Source organism: Nicotiana tabacum, chromosome 21 (genome assembly GCF_000715075.1).
Source record: "Nicotiana tabacum cultivar K326 chromosome 21, ASM71507v2, whole genome shotgun sequence".
Classification (NCBI taxonomy): Eukaryota; Viridiplantae; Streptophyta; class Magnoliopsida; order Solanales; family Solanaceae; genus Nicotiana; species Nicotiana tabacum.
Genome location: NC_134100.1, coordinates 14675242 through 14699690, shown reverse-complemented (window position 1 = coordinate 14699690; position 24449 = coordinate 14675242). Strand labels below are relative to the sequence as shown.

Below are 24449 nucleotides of genomic sequence, written 5' to 3'. Positions count from 1 at the left end.
GATTGAGAGAAAAAGACAAGGTAACGACGCGACCACACCAAATCGGTCGTTACATAAAGTGACACATTTCGTCGTTATGTAACGACGGATTTAACGATACGATACAATAAAATTTAAGTAACAATCAAAACAAACATTGTATTTAAAGCAACAATACAATACGATGCAATGGGTAACAACCATCCAAACAAGCTGTCAATGTATTATGTTATTAGAATACATTTAGTTGGAGTCGAGGAAAAATTGTTTATATTTTTGGTTAATTTTGGATGCTCTTGTTTTATTTTTTTGTTATATATATATATATATATATATATACACACATTATACTGAAATTATTTGATTGGTAATCTGAAAAATATTTTATTACTAAGCTCAATAATTAGAATGACAAAGAAAATATTTGAGAATATAAATAAGAAAGAGAGGGAGCGAAAATTTGTCCACCAACATTAAATAACACTAACGGCTCAACAAGCATAAAGATCCAAAAATAAAATAGTCATTGATAAATTATTGTTTCAGAATAAATCTTTATTCAAAAATAAAATTTTGTAATATATTTGATAAAAGTGTAATTACAGTTAATGTTTTCCAATTTGAACGAGCTATATATCTTGCACTTTTAATTTATTTTATATCTTACACTTAGATTATATCAAAGTAAAAAAATTGCCAATTAAAAATTCATAATCTATGTATCATATTAACATATTTTACACTTTTACTTTATAACTCAAGTATAATTTTTAATATAATATTAATACGGTCTTATTTTCGTGCAAAAGTTAGTTGTGGTGGCAGGAGTCTGAAATCTAAATAATGAGTTTTGAGATTCAAAATATCTTTATAAGTTACTCTTCTAAGTTTTCAGTTTAATGAAAATTTAGTCGTTAAAGGAAAATGTAATATAATACTATATTTTAGTAAAACGAGGTATTATACTGCGTTTTTCTTCTTCAATTTAAAATCCTCATTTCTTCCCTATCCACGACAGAACAGCCCCCCTCCATTAAATACTCCTAACAGCAGCGGTCCCCCCGATTTAAAAAAAAAACTCGAGTGGACCCCACCTGTCACACAAAAAGTAAAGATTGTAGGTTCCGCATACAACCCAAACCTTCGATTGTTGTGGTTTCCTTGTTTCGGGCTCAAAATTTCAAATTTCTGACATTTTTAAAAACATAAATTGAGCTATTCCGATTTAGTTTATGTGAAAACTCATATAATTATGCATATTTGTTTTCTTGAATGTGTTTCCATGTTGATTTGTGTTTTGTTTGCGATTAAATTTATATGTTATTTTTATCCGGATTAAATTATTAGTGTTAAAAAAAATCGTTAAAAGTTGATAAATAATTTTTATTGTTAATAAAAAAGGTCATAAATTTCTTTTACTGTATTATATGTAATTTCGTGAATGTTATGTTCATATCTTTGTTGTTTTTATTTAGTTTAGATTATTTATTTGCTTATAGAATAGTGCCCTTTTAGCCTAGTAAAATATAGAGCTTTTTAATGTAGAATCTCTGTAGTTTAAGTATCTACTAACTACAAATTCTATCCAATTACACTTTACAAAAATTAATTATTTAATTTATAAAACAAATATACAGAACGAACAAATTAATATATGTTGTCAAATTAAATATCGAGCGTGGAACTCATAGATATATACCCTGTCTAATTAAAAATTAATTATTTAATTTATAAAACTAACAAAATTGTAAAAATATTGAAATTGACACACATAAGAATTCAGGATAGCTTGGTGCTACTGTGCCTCAAATATCGAGCCTGAAACTCATAGATATTTACTCTGTCTAATTAAATAATTAAGTATTATATTGCGCTTTACACAAAAAAATGAATTATTCATGTCAGCTATCCGCAGATTGGTGTGCCCAAAAATGAAGTAAAATGCAGTATAATACTGCACTTTAGTAAAGCGTAGTATTATATTGTGTTTTACATAAAAAATAAATTATTAAGTAAATCACAGTATTCTACGTTTTGCTTTAATGGTTAAATTTCCGTTAAACTAAAAATTAGTTAGAAAGATAATTTTTTTTTTAGCTGGAATTTTGAGTCCAAAAATTCATTATTTTGGTTTCGGACTCGTGGTGGCAGTGGTAACATTTGTAAGAACATGAAAAAGTGGAGGGCGTTTTAGGCAAATTAAAAATAAACGCCAAATTGCTTTTCTGGCAGTCTGACAGCGTATGTATCCACTCAAATCCAAATAGTGTGACTCTGCAAAACACTCTCTCCTTCTGCAATGTGCAGCAAAACGGAGCTCCAAGACAAGCGACACCGAAGCCGGTAACCACTCTCTCTCTCTCTCTCTCACACACACACTGTTCTCTGCAATTTGGAAGTTGATTCCCTCAAATCAATGCCTGTAAAGCTGTAATTCACAGAAATCCATGTCCTTTTTGCTCTCAATTTTACGTTTCTTCCACCCATTTTTTTTAGCTTCTACCCATCTTTTTGTGTGCAACATTTTCGAAAAACTCATCTGGATTTCTACTTTTTCTGCCCAAAAAGCTACATTTGCTTAAATTATTTGTGTGTACACCTCGGATACACATTGTTCCAGTACTTCTACAGTAGAAACAGTGCCCACTAGTTACTTTTTTTACTCTATTTTTGAAAAATAACCATTGTTCTAGTTTCATTTTTGGAGTTTGAAACTTTAGGACAGTGGTTATTTTCAATTACAGCAGGTTGAAAAGTGGCTATTTGTGAAAAATTTTAAGTTAATTTAATTTTTTTTTTCAAAAAAGAAGTATACTTATACAAAAAATTTGCACCTATTATTTTAGAAAATACTCTCTGGTATCATATCATTTTATGTGATTATCATTTTTTTTTTTGAAACTTATGTGTTTAAAAGAAGCCATAAATATTCTGTAATTATATAAATGAACAGTTTAAGTCTAAATTGTGTGTAAATTAGAAGTTACGGAGTAATGACAGCCTAAAAAGGAATGTGAGGGTGTAATGTGTTTTAAATATACACAAATACACACACGAAATTTGTATCCATTATCACAAAGAATTAATAGTTGTAGTGTATTATTATACACTGACTTAAAATTTTGGCCTCTTGTGTGGACATGTATAATACTATCGATGTAGATATGTGAGCTGGGATAATGTGTGGCTTAATATGATGAATTGGACCACATTATTACAGGTTTATCTAGGAATGTGTGGATAATTCCGGTGGAGTACAGGGGGGTGACGGCAGCGTCACCGTTAATTCAGGCAATGTTGTTAGGAATTTTAATTGGATTATGCTGAAAACTGTTTCTTGGTTTCCTTTATTTTGAAAAAGCAAAATCGTTTCTTGCTTTTCCATTTTGTTGTGGGGATACTTGATCTTAAAGTGAAGAGTCAAAACAATATCTTTTCCTATTTATTGTATATTCCCTTTTGCCTTTATCTCTTTGTTGAAATGGGAGAGTGAAAGGTAATGGAATGTTTGACTAGCTTTGAGATCTTTTTGACTCATGTTTTGAGCTTACATTGCAGCTGAGGATCTTCATCTGGAATTCAGTAGCTGCAAGAACTGTTGCAAGTTGTGCTCCCAGTGGTCTCAGTATAAAACCGAGGGAGCTCTTGACTGGACATTGCAGGCTGACATTTGTTTGTCGTATATGTTTTTTAAGGACGGTGGTGTGTGGGTCACACACGTTGACTAATCAATTGGATTGCCTGCTACACAACCACAGAATAATTTAGAGATAATTTGTCCAAGATTAGGAAAAGATAAATCTGAAACTGGATTAGTTAGTTTATTATGCAAGAGATTTGAGTGAACCAATGTTAGTTTATCATTCAATTGATATCAGGGTGTGCTTGTGAGTTTAAAAATAAAGGGGTTTGAGGGAATAATCCGGGATTGAGAATGGCGACGTGGGAACACTTTGGGGAAGTTGCAAACTTTGCCCAGCTTGCTGGCCTTGATGCAGTGAGGCTAATTGGGATGATTGTAAAAGCTGCAAGCACAGCTCGGATGCACAAGAAGAATTGTAGGCAGTTCGCGCAACATCTCAAGTTGATCGGGAATTTATTGGAGCAACTTAAGATTACAGAACTCAAGAAGTATCCCGAAACCCGCGAGCCATTGGAATATCTTGAAGATGCATTAAGGAGGTCTTATATGTTGGTCCAAAGCTGCCAGGATAGGAGCTATCTTTATCTGTTGGCTATGGGATGGAACATTGTTTACCAGTTCCGGAAGGCTCAGAATGAGATTGACCAATATTTGAAGATCATACCTCTTATCACGTTGGTGGATAATGCTCGAGTCAGGGTATTGAAACTTTGCTTTCTTTATCCATAGCATCAAGCATTCCGCTTTACATGTCTTCATAATCTATTTTATTTCATTCATAATCCGTCCCACGCCTATGCATTTGTTCTTACTTGTATATTAAGTTTGACTGGAAGTCTGAATTCATGATATGTAATTGGAATCATTCGTCAGGTCATTGCTTCGTTTGATATTGGCATGATCCCCAAAGCTATAGTATGGGTTTTTCTTACCTGCTAATCTTGCACGTATTTCCTATTGTAAGATCTTTTTCCTATTATAAGATTTTACTAGGTTTGCTGGTTAATTGCTATTCAAATCCTTGTTTTCAGATGCTAAGCAGATTTCTTTTTGGTTGACTTCTTCTTTCGTTAAATACTATGTTTGTGTGGAAGAACAAGTTTCCTTTTTTCATGCTGTAACATGTATAAAAAGCTTGAATGTATTAGCATCATAAAGATAAATACCAATTACCAACAACAGTGTCAGTAAATTCAAGAATAAATTCTTACATTAGCTTACTTGTTGTGTAAAGTGCTATCAATTAGGAGAAAAATTAGTGCACGAGAGTTTCTCAAACATTTTGGTTCCTGCAAAATAGACAGCTCTGATCACTTGTTCATTTTGCATAAGATTATGAGGTGGGTCATGTTTGGGAAATGTGGACTAGTTCAATGTACCAGATGATGGACAAAAGCCATGGGATATTAGTATCAAGCAGTTTCTCCTTGGTCTAGAGTTGGAATTCATAGTAATCTGCTGTCACGGGGTTGTTGGGTATCTTCAACCTCTCTCTTCTGCTGGGTTATGTATTCTTATTCTCTTGTCTCCACTTTACAGGTTATGAACTAAAGTCAAGGGCTAGGACGTTATGAACTAACTTTTTTCATTGCTATGGTAACTGCTGACTGTTAACAAAGTCAAGGGCCAGTATTGTCTTATTTCTTGTTTTACAAACATTGTTAAAAAAATGTCTGTGATCACTCCCAAGGCAATATTTTCTTTATCAAGTTTAAGCATGAGAAAAATTGTAATTGGAAGACAGATGCATCTTTAAATAACAGTAATCTGCTCACTTATTTAATTTTCATGTTATTCTAATATATCTATTCAAGCATGCAAATCTAGCTTGGTTTGCTCACTTCTGCTCAGAATTGGAAGGAGTAACCTGCACCCTGACTTAATTATTTACACATGTACAATTGGTGTGTTGTCAGTATCTAGTTTCTAGCTTCAAAGCTGATAAATCTTTGCGTTTCATATGTTGACAGGAGAGATTTGAAATCATTGAGAAGGACCAGTGTGAATACACTTTGGAGGCTGAAGACATGAAGGTTCAAGAAGTCATTTTGAAACGAGAGCCCTCTAAACATGATACAGTAGTGTTGAAGAAGACCCTTTCTCGTTCCTACCCAAGCATGCCTATCAATGAGGCAATTCAAAAGGAGAATGAAAAGCTTCAGCTGGAACTGCAACGTTCCCAAGCTAATTTGGATGTAAGTCACTGTGAATTCATTCAGCATCTTCTCGAAGTCACAGAGGTAGTTGCATCTGAATCTCTTTCTGAGAAGAGTTCACCCACCAAGCCTACCAAAAAGTTAGAGCATAGTCACTCAGATGTCAATAGTGACAAGGAACACTATGATAGAAGTTATACAAAGAGCGATGAGAAACAGTCAACTTCAAGGTAGGTTTCCTTTATAGATACTATTGAACCTTTCATATGATGTGGAAGCTATCTTGTGAATTCTCTAGAGTCTGAGAGTTCAGTGCCTATACTCTTCTCTCAACCATTCTGTTTTTTATGTTATCTACAGAAACACTTCATCAGTTTCATCTCAGCGTGAACTGCTGTCTTCAAAGGGTTCAGATCGATATGACGAGTGGCATTCAGATCTGTTGGGCTGCTGTTCAGAACCTCTCTTATGTACATTCAACATCTTTGCTTTACTATTCTTTATGTTACAGTACATGGTTTCATCTTTTCTATCGTTTTTCATAGCAGTTTTGCTTAAATGAAAGATAATCAGTTTCTTCAATGAATATTTGTTGATAGATATTTGTACTGAAGATGTAAAATGTCCAGAATAGTAAATTTTGTGCAGAAAACTTCCCATGTTGATGTACTTGTATTCGCAAGTCCAATTTTATGTGAGACACTTTGTAATTTGAGGAAAATTTTGTTATTATTGATCAAAGTGAACAATTTATTCAATGCTCCATCTTCAGAAACTAAAAGCTTGTCATGATTGTTGTTTAGCCTATCAAACAGCTCCTTTGTGCATTTTTTTGATGATTTCGGGGAAGTAACAAAAGGATATTTATTGGCATGGAGAAACCAGCATGGAGTATTAAAATCTATTTGTTATTTCATTTCTACTGTATAGGTCGTTGGATAGATTTCCTGAAGACTCGATGCTAAATTGATAATATTTGTCACAATGTCGGTGCTCTGTATAGGTCGTTGGGTAGATTTCCTGAAGACTTGATGCTAAATTGATAATATTTGTCACCATCTTGGTGCATGGTAATAAATATCCTCTTGATATCTTCGGAGTAGTCAGAGGAAGTATTGGGAGTGAGGTTCCATTCCATTTACAGGGTCTGTAGGGTAGCTAGATCAAGGGAAAGGAGTTGCTTAATCCAGGGAGTATTCAAAACAAGAAAAGAAAACAAAAAGGCATTTATGCAGGATATATGTACTAAGCATGCTATGGAATGTTTCCCAGTGGCAGAAAAAGATTAGGTGATTTATAGACGAAGCTATCTGTAGACTGTAAAACAGAATAGAAGAAACATTGGATGTATAAGTACAAAAAAAAGACCACTTTGGTTCAGAAAAGAAAAAAGTCAAGAAAGTATTTAGCAGTAGATTCATGTGCATATACTCTCAAACTTGAATGTCAGTCCACAAGCTTCTAAGTGCCATTCTAGCTTGCAAATAACTGCACTTTAGAGCCAATTACAGATAGGCTAACTAGATTAATAAGGTAGAATGCAAACAACAAGGGACTGATGCCAACCTGAAAACATTCTTGGTGAAGGATGTCTGAATTCACCTTCACAAGTTTTCTAGTTAGCATTTCAGATATATAATTGCAAAATTGGGTTTTAAGCACCTGGAAATGTAACTTAGCCAATGACCTTTATCTTTCTAATCAAGGTGAGGTACTCTTAGGCAGAATGAGAAATGTGCGACGAGCTATGTATTTTAAGTACTTTAAATAAGCTAAGATGATGGTGACCATTGTATGTTTTCCTATCTTGCAAAGTAAAATATGTTGAATTGGGTGTGTATTTCGAAAAAGATAGAATGAGATAAGGAAGTTGGATACTTAGGCATTGAAGCATAATCCTTAAGACACCTCTACCTATGGATGGAATATTTTTTCTACCATATACTATGGCGATTTTTGGTTTCTCCTCTTTTTAAATTGAAATGAATCAACTTTTAGTTCTTGCATTTGCTTTGCGATATTTTGAATTGATCCAAACCTTACAAGGAGTTTGATTTTTCCCGTATACAACTGATTTATTTTATGTGATACGCTCTTCATTTTGGAGTGTATTGGAACCCATGGCCATGGCGCATGTTAACAATTATCCATGTTTGTTATGACCAGAATATTTGAGTCTGTGGCTACTTTTGATTTGGATCATGCTCAAGTTGTCAATGGCGCAAACATTTACTCCTTTAGATTGGATGTTTTTCGTGTCATTGTTATTAGAAGCATCTTTTCTTTGTAGCAGACTCAGGTGGGAAGGATTCCCATGGCTGAAATAGGATACTGAAGCACAATTGGCTATCCTTTTGTGTTATCACTTTGTCCTTTTAGTACTGCTCTTCTTGCTATGAATCACACGACTGCAGTCTTCTGCTGGTCATGTGATCTTAGATAGATACTGTTAGTTCATGTTCTATCATTTCTCATGCTGAATAGCCTTTATTTGAAGGAGAATCCTGAAATTAGTTGATCGTATGACTTGCTTATTTTCATATGCATAAATTCTCTTTTCCCTGTTATATGCTTTTTGGTATAGAAGTTTCTTCAAAGACTATTGGCTGGGAAGATAATCGTGCTAATGAACAATAGTTCTTTACTTCAAAGGAAGATCGCATTTGGCATCATTAACATATGATCCTTCTTGTTCAACTCAATTCATTTTGGTTTACTTTGTTTGCACTTTTACATCTTTCTGAGGGAAAGCTACTTGTTATTCATCAGTTTGGAGAAGATATCGCGATATTTTCATGTAATATCAAGATATTGTAGTTAAAATAGTGTCTTTACCTTGCAGGCATTAAAACTTGTTTCTTTCCTTGTGGTACATTTTCTAAAGTTGCCAGCGCTGCAGCTGACAGGCATATATGTAAGTGGCTTAATACTCTGTCCAATTCTTTCTTGTCTAGTCATGGGTGACAAAATAAAATGGAGTCATCTTTTAGTTACTCATTTTCAGCAATCTTGTTTTGTCTATTTACAAGCAATCATAATTAGCGATTGTTATGGTATTTATTTTTGCAAGTCACTGCATGACATTAAGAACTAGCAGTTGAAGTGCTGTTCGCACTGTAAGAGCATATATACTATGTTTTGTGGTTAAGTTAAACTAAGTAGTATCTAAGAGATGTGAAAGAACTAGTTAATCCATCTTTTTATTAGGCGTTGGCTACTTATTTATTTGATAACCACGTATTAGCAACCTATTTGATTGCATTTCTCTCTTGTTTTTAAGAGAAAATAACAAATCGCATAACTCAATAGTTGACTAGGTCTTGTAAGTTAGAGAACTTGAAAATTTTGGAGATTGTATGTCAATCTTTAGATCAATATTCCTGTCATAAAATTTGAATTCTCTGTGTATAGATATCTTGCAACAGGTTTCTTCATTTTAAGTACAGCTATTTGTGCAGTGAACACTGTTCTTTTGGGTGATGCATCTAAAAGAATTTGAGCATTCAGCCAAAATTGATAAGGATTTGAGTGGAGTACCTTGGGGTCGGACTATATTATCTCGGGATTATAATCACTGGACTAGTTTATTACACTTGGGAGGTGGGATAAAATAATCCCACGTTTGATGGGATAAGGTGGGATATCGGCTTAAATCTATCCCGTGTTTGATTGGCGGTTTAAATTTATCCTTTATACTGCCAACCAAATACGGTATACATTTAATCCCACATCTTATCCTACCTTATCCGGCGTACCAAAAGGCCCCTAAGTCTATTATAAACCTACTTCTAAACTGTTATATAATCAATGTGGGACATTGTATATCTCTAACACGCTACAAACTGAAATAAATAAATAGAAGTGCATCTCTCTAATTTATTAATATCTTATACAAGTTTCACAATTTCAAGTTTTCAACGGTCACAGCGGAGGTCTTGGATTCAAGACTTACAACACCTATCAACAAAAATATTTCCACGTGTTTGGCATTAGAAAAAAAAATCAGGCCAAGTCTAAGGAGGTTATATACACCTAGAAATAAACAATTAAGTTTCCAGTAAATAATACGATTCTCCCCTCAAATAAGTTTTCAGATGAGACAATTCAAACTGCAATCTTAAGGTTATTGTTGAAGTAGTCCAAGATTGTTATAAATCCCTCTAGAAACTCGTATACAACTGATTTGAGACATATCTCTTACAATATCTACATGCTATTCTTTTATTTGATGTTTATTCACGATTTTGATACCATTTGGATCTCTCCTAAATGACTTTTGACTGTGTTGGATGCAGCTTCAGCAGATGCATGTAATGAATTAATGGCTTACTCATTGATACTGTCCTGCTGTTGTTACACATGCTGCATCAGAAAGAAGCTACGGAAAAAGCTAAACATCACGGTAAACTACCAAAACTACTGCAGCTGCATTTGTCCCTTTATCAGAGTAGATTCGCGGACTTAATATCCCTCTAATAAATAGGAAATGAAAAATAGACTTGCAAGTTATCACATTAGATTCGCAAACTTAATATTCCTCTAGTAAATCAGAAATGAAAAATAGACTTGCAAGTTGTTCCTGCAAACGCTCCATACAAAAAGAGAAATCCTCCTCTCCATATGAAAACGCCTATCTGAAGGGATAAGGAAAAGCTTCTGAAGGTTCTTTTTCTTCATCATGTTGATCCTTGTTTGAAGGTATTTGATTGACCACAAAATCAAATACAAGACCTGGTGTTAAACTGAATATCATTGAGATATGCTGCTGATTTTTGTTTCTTTTTAGGGAGGCATTATAGACGATTTTCTCTCACACTTAATGTGCTGTTGCTGTGCTCTTGTCCAAGAATTGCGTGAAGTGGAGATACGTGGGGCTCATGGTATGTTTTACTGGAATCCTCTACTCACATTTCCTTTTGTTAATGCCTTCAACTAGGGTGGAGCTGTTTTCCTGTATTAACAAGATCCAAACTGGAAATCTTAACACTATGTGTTGCACTAAGCTCACTCTTTATAGGTTCACGAATGATGCAAAGCTATATTATGCAGGTACAGGGAAGACGAAAACAAGTCCCCCACCTTCTCAATTTATGGAATCCTAGGAAATTACGATTGGCGTTTTAGGGCTAATTTTTTTAATAGAATTATGCTGAGTTAATGACTGATTAACTTGTCACTACTGGATTCATGCAACATGATAGTTTATGACTGAGTTTAGTCAACCGTTCTGTAAAGTAATTCTTAGTAATCCAGATTCAGCTTGTACAGAATATATTCTATAGTTTTCAACGGTTCATTGTCCATTACTTAAACTGTGGTTGACAAATCAGGAACTATCTCTATCTTTTTTTGACACCCGAAGACGCAACCCTCCCCCCCCACCCCACCCCCACCGCGCGCGGATATTGTGGTATGTGTCCATGCAGTCTGGTTGGGTATTAGCCCGTTAGCACTAGCAGTCTAAATAGTGGAAAGATGAACTTAGCTATGCACCTATTTCACGTGAAAAGAAAGAAGGGGTTGTATTCTCATGTGATGTAAATGGGGAAATATTCTTGATATAATTCACACACATATTTTAACCAGTTAAAGCAAGTTATTTACTATAATTTTGAAGATTATTGTAGATAGTTGGTACCAGTTGTTGTATGTTGCCGTTTTTTAACATTCAACTGTAACATTCTAGGCAAATTTCAAGTCGGCAAAACACGAAAAAATAAACCTTAAACTTTACTAAAATATTTCAACTTAGGCGTAAAATGGACAATATTACTATTGAACTGAGTTCTTACCTTCATTTTTCTTCAGAAATCGAAACACCAATATGAAAAGATTCCTTCTCGGACTTTATTTTGATCCTAACGTCTTTCTAAGGGCTGTTGAGGGATTCCCTGTCAAACTAAAGAAGAAACCTAATTTCTTTAAAATTTGACAGATTACATGACTGATATAACTAAGATTAGATTAAAATAGATTTAACCCAAATTGACCCGTCTAAGGTTCGGACTAAAATGGATTAAAAGAAACCTAGCAAGCTGATTATCAACTAGTAGCTATTTTGAAGGTCTAAATCAGAAGTAATCAGTATAATAACAACAAACCGCTCAATGTAATCCCACAACTGGGATCTGGGGAAGATAGTGACTAGTGAGTATGCAAGCTTACCCCTATCTTGTGCACGTAGAGAGACTATTTCCGATAGACCCTCGGTTCAAAGCAAGCATGCATAATCACAACAGTATAGAGAAAGAAATGCAATAGTGCAAATTTACTATTAAAATAAAAGGAAAGACGCTCAACTGCCTACTAACTTTATGCCCTAATTCTCGTCCTCCACACACTCCTTGATAGGTCATGTGATATCTTCGGTTAGCTGAACTTGCGCCATGTCGTGCTTAATCAGCTCTCCTTATAATTAAAAACACTAAATAAATACTACATTATCTAATCAATAGTGATTGTAAGCCACTCTTCATTCTTCAATAAAGATCATAAGTATTAACCTCAATGGAGCTGACCCGTTTCTTACCCGCTAATCTTGACCCGCCCCAATTCTTCTCAACTCACTGTTCTGAGCAGAAAACATATCAAAACCTCAGCGTCGGAATCAAATTTTGCAGGAAAAAAAAAAATAAAAAATGGTGAGATTTGGAAGAATACTTCTAAAAGATGGAGCTGTTGGGATTAACAAAAAACTGTTAGAATATCTGGTCTGTCCACTTTCAAAACAACCTTTAAGGTCAGTTCTCATAATTTTTACTTATTGGAAATTATTTTTCTTTTCTGTACTGAGAATTTTGTGTTTAGTAGTTTTTTTTAACTCTGTTGAAGGTTTTGTGAGAAGACGAATTCTCTAATCAGTGATTCCATTGGTGTTTCTTATCCGGTGAGTGATTTGTGTTGCACTGAATTCCTAAATTGTTTTTGATAATTGAATTTCATTTCCACTGTGTCCTAATGTTTGCTCTTTGTATTGGCCGCTAAAATCACTGAAAACATTTTTGTACAATCTTTGCTATTATTATTGTTCCTCAAGCACGGAAATCATAGCATAAATTAGAATAAATACTTACTTGCAGGCAGTGTTTTGCACCAAACCAAACAGTATAACCTTACTAGTTTGAATTAAAGTAAAAATATGTATCAATTAACCATAATAAGTGATAAACAGTGTGTCTGAAAGACACATGTCTTGCATTTACTGGTTTAGTATAAACAATACGTGCAGTTAAGTTTTTACCATTAAATTATGTCGGGGTCCTGTATGTAAATAATTTGTATCCATATTCACAGCTCCGTTATAACCTCCTGAGAAATGATTTTCTTGAGCCAAGGTCTATCGGAAACAACCTATCTACCTCCACAAGGGTAGGGGTAAGTTCTGTGTACACACTACCCTCCCCAGACCCCACAGTGTGGGAATACACTGGGTATGTTGTTGTCGTCGTATTCACAGCTTCGTTATAGTTAGACTATCTTTATCATACTGCAATCTTCCTCCTTCATCTAGTGTGGGCACTAGCTATGCTTTGCGAAGCTTTGTTAGGCAGGTTACTATGATCTATAATCGATTAATATATCTTTTACAACAAAAACAACTATGCCTCTATCCCAAACTAGTTGGCGTTGCCAATATGAGTCCTTATTGTCCATGTTTCTTCATTTAATCAATATATTAATTTTGAGAATAATTTTATTCCTTGCCCATTCCTACTGTTTAATCAATGTCTGAGTATGTTTGCCTAAACTATTTTGAACAACTAGGAAAGAGAAGAATAGAAGGGAAAAAAATTATGTTATCCAATTGGGAAAGAAACCTGATAAAGACAATTTCTAAGGCAAACCAAATGTAAAGAAACATATTTTTTTTTATTTTTTTTTGGGGGGGGGGGGGAGTGAAGTCAATAAAATTAAACTGCTTGATAAAAAGTTCAAGGAAGGGAATGAGTAATATTTAATTATTTAATTATTCAAAAGGAAAGATAACTTTAAGAGTTTGAAAATCTGAGGAAATTACTTGCCTTCAGTTTTAGTAGAAAGTTATTTCCAGTCAAATTAGTGAAAAATATTGATTTGAGAACATTTTCCTCAAGATATAATCAGTACAAACACAGAAACTTAAGAGGACATTTATGCCATATCAACTGGAGCTTTTGTATTTGACTTCACGTTTTACATTTTGTTGTTAGTCAAGTTTGTCATTTGCTTATGTTTCTTCCTTGTGTTTAATTAGATAGTCGATGGGGTACCTCGTCTTGTACCAACAGATGGCAAGATTATCGAGACTGATGATGCATTGATTTCTGGTGGTGATTTGCCTAAAACATGATGATCAAATAGGTAATTCCTAGCTCTATCCATTGACAAACAGCGAGGGAGTTCTTAAGCTGATGGAGGATGTTCAAAAAGTTATGTGAGTTAACCTCAGTTGTACCTCTTTATTTTGTCAACCTGTTCTTGACTGCAGTCCTAGTTGTAGCAATCTGTACTTATCAACGAGACTAATAAGAAGTGCTTCTACTTTATAAGTAATACCTTGAAGAGGCTAATTTTCTATTTTTCTTTCCCAAGCATCATCTCATTACCGAATTTTGAATATCTCTTTTCTAGAAGTAGTTTTATGCAAATCATTTTTGCATTGCAAGAGCCAAGAAGTTGTGTTTTTAATAAGCAATTGAAACATAGGACTAATAAAGCCTCGTGGTTTCTATATTTTGATGAATGGTTTTAGCCTTGAGTTCATGAATTGTCTTGGCATTTGGAACACAGGGCTTAAACTTCATTATACTGGCATTGGGTTCTTTTTTAAATTAAAAAGCGTAATATCAGCATTTTCTAGAGCTCACATGTTAATAGAAAGACCTGGTTACACGTGTGCACTCTTGAACACAATTGCGGGTGCTTGTATCTTTGCCTTGAATACTTACAGAAGGAGCAATTGGGGGACACTACCAGTTATTCTCTTATGTTGCATCTTCCTGTCAGCATTTTATCTATAATCCGAGAGGCTGAATCCAAGCCTTCCAATTTTCCTATACTTTGACATAGAGATAATAGATATAATACAGAGAATGAATATGTATTGCCGTTAAAGTGTTGCTTATCAAGTGAAATCAGTAGATTTGGTGTTGCAACTCTAAAAACTTAGAGAGAATTTTGTCATTCAAATCTTGAAGTGGCAGTTAAAAGATGCAAATTACGTTTGTAGTTGAAGAGTTATGCAGTATGCATTAGGAATATCATATTTTTTACCTCCCTTACAAGGTTGCGTCTCAACTCTTCCCGTGTATTGACTACACTCCTACCAGAACATATATTATCTGCAAACAAAAGTATATTGGGAGAGCATCGCTTTAATGGCTTGTGCCCCTGTAGAAGATGAATCTTATGTGAAACAATTGGAAACACCGTTTTAAGAAAAGGCAATAATGCTGCTAGATTCAAGTTTTTGTACAACAAAAATAGACTCTTTCAACTTCCTATGAATGAGGGTACAAACATCTTATGAACCGTGTCACTCTTGCGCTTCATCCTCTATTTCTGTGAATCTTGGTGTTGTTCACTTAATGTAAGCTCATCATTTTTTATTACTAATAAGGTTTTTACTTTAAAGGTCTGTGAAACTAAAAGATATTTATGTTCAAATAATGATTACGAAACGATATTGTAGTATGGTCAATGAGTTCAAATTTCAGTAGAGACAAAAAAGTTAGGTGATTTCTTCCGATCTGCCTAAACATTGCTGGACAGAGTTACGTGGTACCTGTGCTGGTGGGAAGTAATAGATACCAGGCATAATAGTTGAGGTTTGAGCAAATTGGTCAGGATACCCTTGTTGTAAATTAAAATAAAAAAGAAAAAGAGATTGCAGTGCGGGAAAATGGTGTGTTTTGTACACTTTGAAGTTTCTATACGACCAATTAAACTCACTATAATACAGGTGAAGAGATGTCTCATGAAGAAATAATAATCAAATAATAGCTAAAAGTGGAAAACAGAGTCATCACTAGCGTGCAAACGAAGGAATTCAACTGTGTTGCATGGTTTCCTGTAGGTGTAGATGATGGAAAAGCTGGAGTTGTCCTAGCAGTGCCATTTCCAATTCCTCTGGTGGCCTCAGGCTCCACACTGTTAGGAGTAGACGCTTCAGTAGGCTTTTGCTTGTTGATCGGCAGAGTAGTACTTTTGGATTCCTTAGAATCATAACCTGTGAAAAAGGAACCTCCATGTTAGACATGAACTGGTTTTGGAAATCGCCTTCTTTTTGAGGTTGAGTATATATCTTATGTTAAAGGTGGAATATAAACTCACAATCAGATGACTTCCAGCCCAAAACCATCTTTTCCCGGTCAAACTCCACCCGGTAGCCAGTCATAAAATTTTCTGCAAAGGGGTCCTTGTATTAGTGTTATTTCTTTCATTTGGCATTCTTCTGTACATCAGACTCAAGATATAGATGAAAACAAAAACTTAAAATCTTCTTAACACTCTGGTATTGGTAAGATCTTTAATTCCTTGGTTGCAGAAATAAACAGAATTATTACTAGTAGTTAAAGATACTCACGTCCAATGATGTTGACATCCCCACTTCTGACAACAGCTAAACAATATGCTTTGGATCCGTCCTGAGGATTAAGGAGGTAATTAGAAATTTGTAATAGAGAATGCTCTAACCTACAAAGAGCAGATACCATCTTACCAGAAGCGACAATGTTATGATTGGATCAAAAAGGTAAAACTGGTCGCCACCTTTCAGTATCAAATTTACATCAGGATTTCCAAAGGCAGTCTGATTTGCACTGAATAGACAGATAGTGTTAAATTCTGAGAGATAATAAGGAATTGAGAGAGAGAATACAAATAAAGATTATATAAGCTGGTTTACCTTATGCCATAGCAGTACTCAAAAGGAACTTGGACAGTAGGTTGAATACGTTGCTCTTTTGCCTGGGAATTGAACTGCCAAATATACCAAATATTTTTAGTTGTCAAATATAAACAACAAAGTCTCCAACTAGTGACCTCCTGGCCGGAGGCAGATCCAGGTTTTAAATTTGATGGGTTCTTACTTGAACTTAATGTACTTTTGAAATTATGGGTCCAGAATTTAATATTTATTGAAATTTTAGCGGTTTTTCACATATATATTTGCCTTTTCTCCTGACTCACATTCTCTGTAATGACTGTGTAAGCTGGATCATTTAAGTATGTGAATGAGGTACCAGTGTCAAATATGGCTGTGAAATCAACATCAATGTTCTTGTTTTCCACGGTTATTCTGGTCAAGCTTATAGTGTAAGTTTGGCTGCATTCAGATAGAGAAAAGGAAGAAAATACATATTCAGTTTGAATTCCCACATCATATAAAATCAAGCTTGAAACAGAATCAAAATGCTGAACCCTGTGAATCAAGGTGAGTGCTTACTGTGGTTGTTCAAGATTGAATGGTGTTTCTCCTTGGCCTGGATTCCCTTTGTCTCCAAACTCTATTCTTCCAATTCCATCAGCCCCAAAGCACATGGAAAAGGAATTTGCAGCAAGACCTTTGCTGGCTAAAATGCTAGGAACAGATACACTGTCCATACCAAGTCCAAATAGACCATTGGGAGCCGCACCATTCAAGAATGCACCAGTTTGTTTCATCCCACACCTGAAATGGAACTACTAGTAAATATAGATTGTAGTGGACTAGAAAATGCATTGTGTAATGCAATAACGCCTTTGGCATCCTGGGGTCCTGGATCGGCCATTGAACCATGCTCAATAAGTGGAACGCATTAGCAATCCGCTCTTAGGTTGGGCAGTCAATAAGTGAATTTTACATTTTCTCTCACACCATCTAGTGTGCAGTTATTAACCTTGGGGTCGTGTGGTTTAACGACAAGTTATGCTGGGATTAGTTGTGGTGAGATTAGTTATTCTGGTATTATTTCTTATTGACTGTTTGGTATGTTATATTAATCCTGGGATTGTCAATTTTACTATTTTATCCTAGGATAACTTATCCCGGGATTACTATTCCACCCTCTGGCAGGTATAAGTTATCCCGGTACTATTATTAATCCTAGGATAACTTATCCTGGAATTACTATTTCATCCTCTGGTATAAGTTATCCAGGTACTATTTTTAACCCTGAGGTAACTTATCCCAGGATTAGTAACCAAACAAGGGATAAAGCGGAACGAAATTTTTATTCCGGGATTCTTTTTTGCTTATCCATCATACCAAACGACCCCTTAAATCTTCAAAAGAGAAATCAGAAGTAATCACACTCACCCCAGGGTAATTGGTGCCTCAACACTTTTTTGTTGAGTATTATCTGTTTGTAAGTGCAAGATGTCTTGTACCAGTACCCCTGAAGATGAGGTATTATTGGAGAGATATGCAACAACATAACCACATGCACTATGTGTGTATGAACATTGTCTTCTTTGTCCACACAGAGTGCCATTGCAGGGAACGATATTGCTTGTCGATGATGTATTAAGGTTGTAAACGTTGAGATCTATATGCTGTTTCAAAAGTACGGACAGTAAAACAAGTGTCTTTTTGTTATCATACCCTTCATTGGAGTGATTTAACTGTTTCAAAGTAATAAATATGCAAATTGCTATGTTAAAAGTTGACATACTCTTCCAGAATCTGTCACAAGTGAATGGGCGCAGCTGCTGCAGTTACATGGTAGCCAAAATAAGTCACTGCCAGTGTCAAGTGCCACCAGAAATGATTGCCCAGGTGTACCCAATGTCACATTTGCATAATGCAAACTGAAAATCACCAAACACATTTAGTTATCCCAAAGGGAAGAACATAATTGATTGTTGTACAACGTCAGTCATATACTGCAAATTCTGCAATTCTGAGTCAAATATCACAGCATGCTATTGCCATACTGGAGTTAAAAGCAGAAAAGGAGAGGAACAGAAAAAGAAAGAAGGAACCTACAATCCCAGAGAACTGAGTAGAACAGTTTTGTTTCCTCCTCCGGCGAATGTGACTGGCAACGGAGTAGGACCTCCGGTGCCAGCAAGCCGGCGACGCTTGATAAGGTGATCACGTTGAGTCCAAGCTGAATAATACTCAATGCTACCTTTTTGAGGCAGCTGATTAAGGTCCAAAATACTGTGCACCGGATCAGAATACCTATGGTGGATATCGAATCCGAATGTCCCAAACGCTTCATTTCTATGCAACTGTAAACCCAAAACCACCAGAAAAAGAACAGACACCATGGAGTTGCTAGTACAACTAAAATTATCCATTAGAATTACAAGAAAAAGCAACTCAATGGCCCAGGTTCAACTGCAAAGGTATTGTCAGCACGATTTTGTCTCTAGGAGTTCAATCCAAAAAGGCGTCTTAACACTTGAATTCCTGATTTCGCCTTATTTCCCAGTCTTCATAGAAATCTTTCAACTTCAACTGCGGAAAAGAATTCCTCAAAATATTCTCAATGGAACAGTGATAAGAAATGAAAACAAGAGTGGAGTACAACACATACTCCATATATATGTATGTTGGGGGATGAGAGACAAAAAAGGGAGGAACCAAGAATCAAAAGGGTGTTTGATAATTGAAGATATGAATAGAAAATATTGGGTTGACGAATTCGAAACTGGAGGAGGTGGAAGGTGAGTCTACCAACTGAAGCTTTAACTACAAGTTGTAGTAGTTTATTGTCAAATGGGGAATGACAGAATGATAGAGGGAAAAAAAATGTTCAAGTCTTTGTGAAAGCATGGATTGTTTGGACAATTACCTAGTACTGATTGGGGAAGGTATAGTGGGTTCCATGTTTTGGGTCCAGACATAGCGGGACCCAAGGTTTAATGTTGTTGGTGTATGAAGTGCAAAGAATTTGGAGGGTATTGGCAGAAACAAAGTGAAGTTTATAGGTTTAGGGTTATTGAATTCTAAGTTAATAATTTCTTAACATAAATATAAAATTTGAATCAAAATTACTAGGTTCAGTCGAGCTCTTATTCTGCATTTTAGCTTCGCCCCTGGGTACTTGTACTACCTACCAGAAGATCCGATACTGCAGTTTCTAAGCCATTCATGATTTCTCCTGTTTTGTTTTGTGAAAAGTATTTGCATGGCATCTTCTATATGCTCAATAAGAACAAATTCTTGTAGAAATACAGGGTACCTTTGTGATTCGGCCTTTCTCCGGACCTCACGCATAGCAGATACTTAGTGCACCGGGCTGGTGCCCTTTTTAAGAATAAACGAATTCAAGGTCTAAGTTTGTAAGTAGGAGGTACAATTGTGTTTACCAAGTACAATGCAAGTTTGTATTTACTACTTACAAAGTAGTAAATATATAATAATGATAATATGCACTCACTTATAATTTAACTAATTGAAGAAAGAAGCTCGAAAAAAATACCAAAACTTATTTCATTCGATGAGTCTCTTTTGCATTCATGGTAAATAGTAAAAGCCCCCAACCCGTAGGTTTAATTCCTACCGATTGTTTTTATAGGATCGAGAAATGATATACATAGAGTCAGTGTGACCTTGACTTAAAAGATTGGTTAAAAAAAGCTCTTTTTGTTAACCAAGACCTTTTGTTGAACTAAACAAAATGGAATAGATAAGACTCCACAAGTTTTGAATTTGTCGTTGGGAATTGAGATATTCACACAAGAGAGCGAAGAAGTGATAAACAACCTTAATTTATATGTTGCACGTTAGCTACCAAATATCTATCTTGTTAGGCAAATTTAGGATTTCTATAATATGGTACACCTAAAGAAAGGAGATAAGAAAGTATTAAGCAAGAATTTATCTTCGTTTCTCTAAGTAAATAACTCAACATTCAACCAAATGTAAAATTTAACCTTTTGGAGCATGGGGGCATCAGATAATATTAGATCAATTATAGAAAATACACACATAAAATACCTAGTTTGATAGAATAATCATTGGTTCAGGTGCCACATATTTTGGACAGTAAATCCGCCCAACAGATACTGACGCAAAAGAGTCTTTTCTTCCTAAATTTACCTTTATCTTTGTTGTATGTGGTAGAGCCACATGTACTTAAGGGGTGTTAATTGATACTTCTTTACCGAAAATTATACTATGTAGTTAGATAAATTCTTTTTTATATATAAATATTATATTTACTCCCTTTGGCTTCTTCGTGAAGTTAAAAAATATTTTGACACTCTTTAATAAAAAATCTGGCTCTATCACTATTTGTCGCACGTGAAATTGGAAAGGAAAACGGGTTGAGTCAGAAAAGTGGGAGACGACTTGAGAAAAATGGGAGACGACTTGATCACATGTTGCTGATTAGTACTGTATTGTGGGTCGGGCCCAGCCCGGGACCGCCCCGGGCCCGCGAGACCACGGGTCTAATGGGCCAAACGGTCTGGTTCAAACGGGCCGGTCTCAAACGGTCTTTGAGGCCCCCTGTGGGTCGGTCCTACACAAATAGACCGCGAGCCGAGGACCGTTTAGCCCGAAACCGGCAGGCGGGCCTGTGCCGGTTCAACCGGGCCTAACAGGCCAAACTGGCCCAACGGTAATTTTTTTTTTTAAAAAAAGACCAACGGCTAGAAATTTAAAAAGTAGCCGTTGGCCCTTAATTTCAGCCATTGGGAAGTTTAAAAAATAGCTATTTGACCCCCAAACTTTGTTTTAACCCCAAACTTTTTATAATTACATTTTTTCCCTATTCTCAACTATAAATACCCCCTCATTCTTTCATTTTTACTCACAAATTCATCAATCTCTCTCTAATTTTCTTCTATAACTGCTTACTGTATTATTACAATTTCGTGAAAATTTGTGAAGTTGGTGAATTGAAGTCTTCAAGTCTTCAACGATATTCAATTTTCAAGAAGTTGTTCGTCAATTCAGTTAACTCATTCCAACTCTTAAGTTTTAATATTATAGTTTTGTGTGTTTTATTTAGTATAATTATAATTAATATGGACTATTCTTTGAAAAAAATATTTGGGGGTAAGGGTAAGGGAAAATCTGAAATTGGTGAATCTAATCGCCAAGCTACTACTCTTCCCCCGGCTCCCCGACCCAGACCTGTTACCCGTCCTCCTCCACCTGTTATTCTTGATAGTGATAACCCTTGTTTTCAATTTTCCGATAGTCAATTTTGCCATGATGTTGCACCAGGTCAACAATTAAATGAAGAAGTTATGAATGCTCTTTATCCTAATCAAACTATCTTTGAAAATGTAGAGGAAAATGATGATTTAGATGAAACGTAACCGGATTTAGATGATACACCTACTAGTCCTGTTAATAACCCTACTGATGCTCCACCTGGCCCTCTTGTAATAATCCCTACTTTTAATAGACAACCTTCTAAACGACCCAAAACATCTCTTGTTTGGCACTTTTTTACTCAACTAAGAGAACAAAATAAGGCTAAGTGTAAAACTTGTGGGTCTTTGATGGCTCATAAATTTACTGGAGACCGTAGCGGTACGGGTAGTTTGACTAGACACATAAAGACACACCCTAGAGATAAAGCTAGATATTTACAAATGAAAGTTGCGTAAGAGGGGACAAGTGTAGATAGTACGGTTAACCCTAGTACAGGGTCAAATCTAGTTCAACCGGGAATTAACACTATTACCGGTGACATTTTATATCATGATCCAAATAAAGATCGTGAAGAATTGGCAAAAATAATTACTGTTATGTGCTTACCCTATAGTTTTCCTTCTAACCCTCATTTTGTGCATTATATTAGAAGAGTTTTTAATCCTACTTATAAAGGATGGCCTCACGCAACCATAAAGACCGATATTTATAAATATAAACATGAATATGAACAATATTTGCGCTATTTATTTACTCATATAGATTGTCGCAGATTGCTATTACTACTGATATTGGTAGAAGTGGTAATGACTGTGATTATCTAACTATTACAAGTCATTGGATAGATGAGGACTGGATAATGCAAAAGCACATTATTGCTTATAAAATAATTAATTCACGTCACACAAGTAAGTTTATTGTTAACACAGTTGCAGATATTTATAGATATTTTTGCATTAGAGATAAAATTATGTCAGTTTCAATGGATAATGCTTCTAGTAACACTAACGTTATAGGCTTGCTTACAACTACACTAAATTCTGCATTTAGTAATATTTTTCATGTTAGATGTATTTGTCATATTTAGCATTTAATCGTCGGTGATGATATGAAAGTTTTAAATGTAGAAATTGAAAAGGTTAAAATGTCTCTTAATTGACTTTTTTATTCAAACCGTAGAAGTAGACTTAGAGATTATTTTAAAAAATGTGATGAATTTGGCCTTAGAGAAAGAAAAGTTCTTAAACCTTATCCGACTAGATGGAATTACATGTATGAAAGTTTAGTTGTTGCATATGAATATAGGAACCCAATAAGCGCAATGTATAATGCTCGTGTAGGTGATGATGATGATGATGATGATGACGACGACCACCTTACAAATCAAGATTGGACTAATGTTAAAATGCTTGTAGACTTTTCAGTGGGTAAGCTTAAATTTATTCGGGTATTGACTTTATTAGGAGGAAATTATGTCAACATGATTCAAGAATGAGTATGAGCATCATGTTAAAGAGTTCTAACTTAATCCACGAATTGGATGAATCCTATAAAATTGATAAGTTGGGTTATCATGAGCACGGGTGTACAAAGGAAACCGACAAACCGCATCAAACCGATATTTCGAGTCAAATCGAGAGAAAAAATGCTCGATTTGATTTAGTTTGATGTTCGAAAAAAAATCCGACCATGATTGGTTTGGTTTGGTTTTAACTAAAAAAAGTCAAACTGAAACTAAACCAACCCGACATTACATGTATAGAAGTTTTTAATATATTTAATACATAAAACAATATTTGTTGTAGCATAGTTTATAAATATTTCTTAAACTTTTTCATACTTTTATCTTTTAACGTATTATTTCAAGATTGAACTTATAATTTTTGAATGCTCCAATAAGTTTTATAGTACTTAAATGTTCAAATAAATCCCAAACCAAAATCAAATCAATATTAATGCTAACAAAAGATATTCAATTTAGTTGTATTAGAAATGACAATAGTGTTGGGTATCTATTTTTTAGTTTTTTCATGGTTTAGATAAATTGTATAAGTTACTTTTTTTAGTGTTTAGTCATGTAAATAATAATACTTATTAGTCGTATTTTTTTTAAACTTAGTAATTTTAGATTATGTTCATTTTATTATGGCTTATTAATAATATTTATTTTATTATCTTTATTGTTGAATATTTTAGTAAAATGCCATGACTCATATCATATTTTATGTTATTTTCTTGAAACATACCTTATATAGTTCTATCTTACTAGGATTAAAGAAATATTCGGAGCACAAATCCTATGATTTATGCTATAAAGACTTTATGGGAAAAAAGTCGAAAAAAATCGAAAATCCGAAAAATCCGAGATTAAAAAATTTGACTTTTATTGGTTTGATTTGATCTTTAGATTTACTAATCCGACACAATTGGTTTGATTTGATAGTTGAAAAATCCGAACCAATCCGACCTATGTACAACCGTAATCATGAGACTTGAGAATTAATGCAATGGCTATTAAGTATGTACCCTTTGAATTTGATGAAATGCCTGAGGAAGATTTCTTGTGATTTACTGATAAGTCTACCTAATCTTA

At 34.7% G+C, this 24449-nt stretch overlaps 3 protein-coding genes across 5 annotated transcripts; 2 read left to right on the top strand and 1 right to left on the bottom strand.

Annotated features, from left to right (window-relative positions):
- The first annotated feature begins 2222 nt into the window (after nucleotides 1-2222).
- Nucleotides 2223-11104, top strand: LOC107766330 (protein MID1-COMPLEMENTING ACTIVITY 1). Of its 3 annotated transcripts, XM_075241601.1 has the most exons (9): nucleotides 2231-2322; nucleotides 3200-3270; nucleotides 3538-4321; nucleotides 5593-6008; nucleotides 6139-6248; nucleotides 8621-8692; nucleotides 10074-10180; nucleotides 10565-10658; nucleotides 10828-11104. In XM_075241601.1, exons 3-9 carry the CDS (start codon nucleotides 3914-3916, stop codon nucleotides 10878-10880), a joined length of 1260 nt encoding a protein of 419 aa, XP_075097702.1. In that variant the 5' UTR covers nucleotides 2231-2322; nucleotides 3200-3270; nucleotides 3538-3913; the 3' UTR covers nucleotides 10881-11104. The 3 variants fall into 3 exon arrangements, with proteins under 3 accessions (XP_016440575.1, XP_075097702.1, XP_075097703.1); XM_016585089.2 differs by lacking the exon at nucleotides 3200-3270 and having other exon boundaries at nucleotides 2223-2322; XM_075241602.1 differs by lacking the exons at nucleotides 2231-2322; nucleotides 3200-3270 and adding an exon at nucleotides 2417-2726.
- Nucleotides 11105-12292: 1188 nt separating this feature from the next.
- Nucleotides 12293-14307, top strand: LOC107766337 (uncharacterized). The gene is made up of 3 exons (XM_016585098.2): nucleotides 12293-12517; nucleotides 12610-12664; nucleotides 14012-14307. Exons 1-3 carry the CDS (start codon nucleotides 12417-12419, stop codon nucleotides 14105-14107), a joined length of 252 nt encoding a protein of 83 aa, XP_016440584.1. The 5' UTR covers nucleotides 12293-12416; the 3' UTR covers nucleotides 14108-14307.
- A 116-nt stretch (nucleotides 14308-14423) lies between these two features.
- LOC107766331 (aspartyl protease family protein 1-like) lies at nucleotides 14424-19684 on the bottom strand. The gene is made up of 10 exons (XM_016585090.2): nucleotides 18725-19684; nucleotides 18411-18546; nucleotides 18056-18291; nucleotides 17204-17428; nucleotides 16948-17083; nucleotides 16664-16737; nucleotides 16478-16577; nucleotides 16343-16403; nucleotides 16090-16161; nucleotides 14424-15985 (listed from the first exon to the last, which is right to left on the bottom strand). The coding sequence occupies exons 1-10, from the start codon at nucleotides 19039-19041 to the stop codon at nucleotides 15732-15734; spliced, it is 1611 nt and encodes a 536-aa protein (XP_016440576.1). The 5' UTR covers nucleotides 19042-19684; the 3' UTR covers nucleotides 14424-15731.
- Nucleotides 19685-24449: the final 4765 nt, after the last annotated feature.